We start from the raw sequence: 7,309 nt of genomic DNA, 5'->3' as shown, positions 1-7,309 counted from the left end.
GGGGGGGGTGTAACTGTGATGGTGCTGAATTCTGATACAGTGAAATACTAAAATACTGCATTAATAGTGTAGTTTCTTATTGGCTTTATGGTTTAATATTTTCCGTATTTGGTTCTTTTATTGGTAACTACATTGTGTCATTGTTTACCTTCTAGTCTGTATTCATCATGATTTAGAGATAATGTTACTTGCATTTTATTGGTATAAAATTTTGTTTTGACTGTGGAGTTTGTTTCCATCTTTAATGAAATATCGGAGAAGAATTGATTTCTAGAGTCTGCAATTTTTGGATCATTCTGTATTTTTCTGCTGTTGTTGAAGGATTACTCTAATATTCTTTCAAGTAACAGTTCCCCTCCGTTTCATTGGTCTTCTTCTTCATTCATGCCAGGATGATCCACAGCCTAAGGAGTGAGGATATGAAATCAGATAACATGTTTCTGCAACTTCAAGAAATTCAAGAATCTGTGAGGCTTGCATTTCTGAACTGTTTTGTGGATTTTGCAGGTATAATGGATCACTATCTGTTTTTGGTTGGACCTGAATTATGTGCTTCTTCCAGTACTAAAACATGAAGTTTTGTGATATTCACATATTTCAGCTCATCTGGAACGTATTGGGGGTGAAATCTCTCAGAATAAGTTGAATCAAGAAACATCACATGTAGAAAATGGATATTTTCAACGCCAAGCGAAAGGTCATAGTCTTCACCCTGGCAATGTTTGTGATCCTCATCAAAAGCTGTTGATAGTATTAAGTAATATTGGATATTGCAAAGATGAGCTTTCACATGAGTTGTACAACAAATACAAATATATCTGGCTGCAGCCTAGGTAATCATCTCTTTTGTCCTTCTTCCTCTTTAAGTAAAAATATATGGCATGTCAACTATTAGCCTTGTTTCCCCTCCTCTTGGATAGAAAAACCGAAGTTATACAAATAGGAAAAAGAAGAAGAAACATGGAAAATAAAATAATGAAGTGCACAACACCATGAGAGAGCCCTCAGAAGATGGAACATCCTCCTCTTCCACCCCAATAAAGCAAGAGAACCTCCCTAACCAGCCCTAGAACAACCACCCCCCAAAAGAGGCAACCCACATCCAGCTCCACCCTTCCCATTGCCCCTTTCTAAAAATACCAGCCAAAGGCCTATAAAACCAACAAGGCTAAGCCTTATTGATCACAAATTTGCATTTGAAAGGATGAATTGGCTACCAACTTCCTCATATCCATTTAAATATTCTTTTTTGAATTTTGTCATTTACTAAGACTTTGTTATTCAAACAGAACCCATAATTGTCTTGAGAAACCCCTAATGCTAGTTTAGCGTCATGTTTCTTGTTTCATCTTTTTGTTCTCTCCAAGACCTCATCTTTGTTGGAGTCGAGGTTCAAGATTTCAGCTGGGAACTTCATTTCATAGTTGTCATGGCGTCTAGGCAACCCAAGGTGTTGGAGGGGGAGCCTGGATGCAAGGCGAAACCAACACGGCGACCAATGCGTCCAAGGTGCCCGCCTAGGTGTCCAAGGCGACCAAGCCACCTGGACTCCTAGGTGATGCCTTGACAGCTATGGTTCATTTCACCCCCTGTTGAAACTGAAATATAGGCAAAATTTCGTGCATATTGCCGAAATGTACAGAAAATGGCCAAAATCTAGCTGAAATGTTGGGATTTTGGCGTGAAACTTCGGGGAGTGCCTCTTTAAAGCAGAAATGCACATGCTTGTATCATTAGTTGTGGGAAAAGAACCCCGAAGTGGTAGTTTGGTTTTCAGAACGTTGCTAGTGTATAGCGTAGTCTACTATATTCTTTTATTCATATTACCTATTCTACACATAATGTAGGCCTCGAGCACACAACCTTCAAGCAAAACAATACAAAATTAGAAAAATGCTTTAGGAAAGAAGAACCATAAAATTTTCGAACATACATCAAGGCATGAAACATATAATATGACAATCATACATAAAGTTGCTTATTTTGTCCTATACTTTTGAATCAGTACAGAAAAAATTGCAAATAACCATACATTATTTACATCCAAGGTAATGCAGTTAGCTTTAATTTTTCTACCCCAAAACATTCAAGCATGCATCAATTCGCACTTCTAGAACAACTAAGTAGTAGGAAGCCATTTCTGATTTTCCTCTAACGTATGCTTTTTATATTTGGTTAAATATGGTACAAATCATTAATCATCCTATTCAGTTCAAAAACATGACAGCAATATTTTCATAAATATTCATGATTTTTCAACCCAAAACAGATTATTTATCCCTAGTTTCTGTAATTTTGAAAACATTAAATCATGTTTAAAATCAGGAAATGAAAAGAATAATTCTGGGCAGAAAATTCAAGCCACTAACATGAACTTGTAGATCAGCCTATGGTGTGTGACATAAAACAACCAAGCTATTTTGATCCTAATTTTTTGGAAATTGTTTTAAGAACATCCAAAAAAAAACACATGACTTCATGCACTTAGGATGTGCATCATGATTTGTAGTGTTAGTCATTCAACTCAAGCAACAAAATATAAGAAATTGGAAGGAATTTGGGAAAAAAATTAAGCAAAAGATGCTTTAAGAATGCCCAAACTTCAATTTGATGCTCCATAATTGCATCTAAAGCCTTGATTCACTGGATTCCAGGAGTGGATTAAACGATTTTGGGAAAAAAAGGGGATTGGAGCTGATTTCGGAAGATTTTGAAGCTGTAGGTGGCGAAATGAGCGAAAGCTTCCAAAGAGGCTCGAAATGAGGTATTTATATACCTCATATGTATTATTTCAATCGAAACGATGGAAATGATACAAAATTTTGGTAGTTTGGACAAAACATTTCCATACCCATGGTATTTGTCCTTCTATTTTGTTTCATACCCTGCTGAAACTGAATTGTTTTGCCAATTTGCCATGGTTGGTGTGTGTATCATTAATTTCTATCTTCCCCCAAACTGAGTCCATGTAAGTATGCAACTTCCAATTTTTCCCTCATTCTAGACTTTATTGTGCACACCACAGCTCACTGATCATATCAGTGACAATTGTTGCACGCAGAAATAAAAACAGTGCAGCATTGGTAAAAATGAAAAATAAAATTTCATATATAGATGAATGAAGACATTTGGAATTTCTAGGGCCTTAAAAATAGTTTCAGTCCCAATAACAGTTTTTGGACTTAATTCACACTCTTAATAAAATTTCATATATAGATGAATGAAGACATTTGGAATTTCTAGGGCCTTAAAAATAGTTTCAGTCCCAATAACAGTTTTTGGACTTAATTCACACTCTTGTCTCACTGGTTGGTGCTTCCCATTTTGGTTGCTTCAACTTGTAGGTTTTACGACTTCCCTGCTGGGAGATTATGCTGACCATGCTATGTTTGGTATCAAATTCTGCAGGGATAAAAATGAAGGGGACTGTGATATACAAGATTTGGTAATGTCTTTCTCTGCACTTGAGGAGAAGGTCCTGGCACAGTATACTTTTGCAAAGGTATAATCTCTAACATGGGTTAGAATGTCCATTGTGTATATTGTTCTTATTGAAATTTCAACAATCGTTGAGTGACTTTGTCCAGTATAAAGGCAACTTCTTAGTCTCTTCTGCTAATTATTGTAATTCCTGAAGCAGCAGAAATTTGTTGTAGTATTAGTGTTTGGCTGACATAAAAAACTAAGATAAGTTTCTTATCTAGGGGGTACAACTTATGCCGCGCTCAATTTTACCCACATCTTCCCCACATGGTCATTAGCTTGATCTGGTCAGGATGTTTGAGCCCTCTATTTATTCAAACCCCACAACGTCTATATTGGTTGGTATGTATTAGTTCAACCCCATTATTTGATTGAATTAATGTTTTGACCATGAGAACCTTATCACTTGATCACTCATCAGGGAGTGAACCATATTGGTTCCATCTTGCATCAATGAGTGTCTGGTGAAAGGCTGTGGATTAGCAGAAATTCATGGATAATTGCTTTGTTAGGGGTTTGGTTTACAGTTGAGTTGAAAATGGAAAACAAAGTTTACTTGGTTATAATTAGTGAGTCATACTCCCAACTCCATTAGTGGAGAAGGATATTGTAATGGATTCATCAGGCATTGGAGACAAACAGTAAAGACAGTTACCGCATGAAGGTGTCGTGGAGATTGCAGATGACACTAGATTCTACAAAGTGTTGTACAAATTTGGAGTTCCGAGGGTAATACCATAATATGGCAGTTACAAGAAGGCAGAAACATCCTGGCAAAGAAGATATTTGATCTGCAATTTTGATCTACTTTGTTTTATGGAATTTGGATGATTATTATGGTCTATAAAATTTTTTACCACATGAGAAAAGAAGATATTTAGAGGGGGCGTAATAGCCTAGAAAAGCTTTTTGACTGGAAAGACATGCCAGAGCAGAAAAGGGTAAAGTTTGCTGCAACTCGTCTGTTCATGCTAATTCCATACAAATCAGCACTGAGAAGCATGTGCTCATCACTCCAACAATGGTACTGAAGATGAAATATAGAGTCCCTATATCTTTGTGGTAGTGGAGTCTCTGGACTTTTGTTGCTCTTCATGGTGCTTTTGGACTAATAAGTTTCATGACATTCAATTTGAAATTTTTATTTGGATAAAACGAAAAGTACTGGGGTAATTAAGATGGTCTACATACCTTTTGGCTACTAGAGGTAGGGAAATTAAAAGAGTTGAAATATTCAGTAGGTTTGATGTTTTGTTAATTTTGGAAAGCAGTTCTCGAAGGCAAATAATGGAGAGTTAGATCTGATGGTTGGTGTAAGATAATGTGAAAAGCTCGGGATCCAGGTACCTTCCCTCACTCCTAATTGGCTTTTGTTCAATGGTTATGGTATGACTGAATTTAATATTCTGATAAATTGGAGTATCTAAAAGCTCCTTCAAAAGCTCAGGGAGTTAAAAGGTGGGGTACTTTTCTATCCCCCTTTCTATTTTAGATACTGACTGAAGCTTCAATCTGGACCACCTGATAGAGTTGTTTGTAGTTTGTGGATCAATTGAAGAATTTGGATTGAGCAATGCTGGTCATCTCATTGGAGCTCAAAGCCATCATTATGGGTAGAAACACAACCATCCTTGGGATGCCCCTGATTAATTATGGATGTTGATGCGGCATTGATTATCAATGGTCGAAAGCTACAGAAAGGGAGTGTCATAGGGATAATCACAACATCATGACTGCTAGTTAATATATTCGTTTATCTCATTTGAAGTGGGTATGAGATTGGTTACCCAGCTGTAGCAGTAATTTGACAAGGACTAAAACTCAAGTGAAGCAACACTTTGTGGATTTGGAGGTTTTGGGAGGAAGATTAAAGCTTGTAGAGAAGGCTTACTGGCAATGGACAATCTGGTGAATCGTTCCTATAAAAAAGGACTTTGAAGGGGGTGGAACTGTGTCCTTTTAGGAGCCTACTTCTTGTGTGTGCCTAGTGGGTGGGCAATGGGAAAAAATATTCTTCTGTTTTGGGAACTCGTTATCCTATCCTATTATGTATACTTATTTTTTCTTTTGGTAAAGATCCTATACGTATACTGTGGCTTGCAAGAGGAGCTTATAGATCTTCAGGGGTGCTACATAGACCCCTACCTTGAGACGTTTCTTTAATAATAGGGAAATTCTGTAGTTTGTTGAACTCTTAGATACTCTAAACTCTAAAGAGAGTAGTTTTTGGCCTGGGTGGAAATGTGGAAGTGATTAGCATTTGTAGCTGTTGGTAAGAATGGTTTTTTAGTGTAAAGTCTCTGTATTGACAGAAATGATTTGGACTAAACTTCACAGTCAGCATTATAAAAACTAACAAAACCTTCTAGCTTGATATGGCTCTGAATAGAGTTGAATGGTGAAACAGTATTCACATATCCAACCCCTTTTAGTTGCATTGTCTTAGTCATGTAGAGTAGAGTAGGTGATTAGGACAGAATTAAATAGAAGAGTTATCTTCCTAGTAAAATTGATTTCTTATTATGCATTGTGATTTTGGATAGACTCTCAACAATGTAGCACCCGAACAAAAAGGGGTTGATCATTTCATGTATGCATTTTATTTCTTAGGGATGCTTAGTTGGCACATCAGCTACTCTTATACTGCACATTTGCACGTGAGGTACTGTCTTGCCAAGCAAATTGAAGGAGTTGATTTTTGGATGTAAATTGTCGGCTTGGGGGTGAAGATAAAGATACTTTGGTGCCTATTATCTTCCGTCATATGTTGGTGCATATGGGTTGAGCATAATAAACAAACCTTTGGAAGGTGTAGCAAAACAGCTTATAGGGTTGCTGGCCATGTACTAGAACTTAATTTTCTTTCTGGGCTTCCACTCATGATGCTTTTGGGAGCATTTCTCTTACTGATTTTAGAATAGATGGGATTATACAAATATGCATGATTAGTGTTTTGCCCTAAGGGGTGTATTCTATATATTTTTTTCATGATTTGTGCAGTGTAGCCAAGTTGTTGGTGTTTCTTTTTTTACTCATGATGCTTTTGGGAGCATTTCTCTTACTGATTTTAGAATAGATGGGATTATACAAATATGCATGATTAGTGTTTTGCCCTAAGGGGTGTATTCTATATATTTTTTTCATGATTTGTGCAGTGTAGCCAAGTTGTTGGTGTTTCTTTTTTTACTCATGATGCTTTTGGGAGCATTTCTCTTACTGATTTTAGAATAGATGGGATTATACAAATATGCATGATTAGTGTTTTGCCCTAAGGGGTGTATTCTATATATTTTTTTCATGATTTGTGCAGTGTAGCCAAGTTGTTGGTGTTTCTTTTTTTTCCTGGTGATGTGATTGTAGATCCTTACCTCGATTATAAATAATTATATGCAGAACATGATGTTGATTATTTTTGTGTATGGGAATGCAATAATAATACAATTACGAGTTATTGTTCTGTTAAAAAGTAAGAAAAAAATCATGTAGGATTTTTTTGGAATATGTTTGAAGTAAACATTCCGTGCATTTTGACATTACCCTAGGTTATGTTAATAATATTGCGGTACTTATTTAACTGTTGATAATTTAAGACTCATGTTATAAAAGCTAAGATAATATTTTAAAATTTATTAAATGGTATAGTATGTGGTTGACCTTGCCACTTGAAACAGGCCTTATGTTCCTTATAATCAACTATGCACCATGCAGTATGAAGTCTAATAATGGGTTTCATCTTAGGAATCTGTTGGTACGGGTATGCCCCATTCTGTATTGTGTGTTTTGTAGGTTTTTTATTCTTTCTTTTTTTGGGGGTGGTGGGGGGGGG

At 36.4% G+C, this 7,309-nt stretch overlaps 1 protein-coding gene across 1 annotated transcript in view; it reads left to right on the top strand.

The window, feature by feature from the left end:
* Nucleotides 1–373: 373 nt before the first annotated feature.
* The window catches only part of LOC122072918 (exocyst complex component SEC5A-like), a 12,653-nt gene continuing 5,717 nt past the window's right edge, over nucleotides 374–7,309 (top strand). The window contains exons 1-3 of the mRNA XM_042637357.1: nucleotides 374–507; nucleotides 602–833; nucleotides 3,409–3,502. Of these exons, the coding sequence (XP_042493291.1) occupies nucleotides 393–507; nucleotides 602–833; nucleotides 3,409–3,502 (441 nt within the window). The 5' untranslated portion in view covers nucleotides 374–392. The remainder of the gene's footprint in view (nucleotides 508–601; nucleotides 834–3,408; nucleotides 3,503–7,309) is intronic.

Source organism: Macadamia integrifolia, chromosome 3 (assembly GCF_013358625.1).
Source record: "Macadamia integrifolia cultivar HAES 741 chromosome 3, SCU_Mint_v3, whole genome shotgun sequence".
Classification (NCBI taxonomy): Eukaryota; Viridiplantae; Streptophyta; class Magnoliopsida; order Proteales; family Proteaceae; genus Macadamia; species Macadamia integrifolia.
The sequence above is the reverse complement of the archived record's forward strand: the minus strand, read 5'-3'. Positions and strand labels throughout refer to the sequence as shown.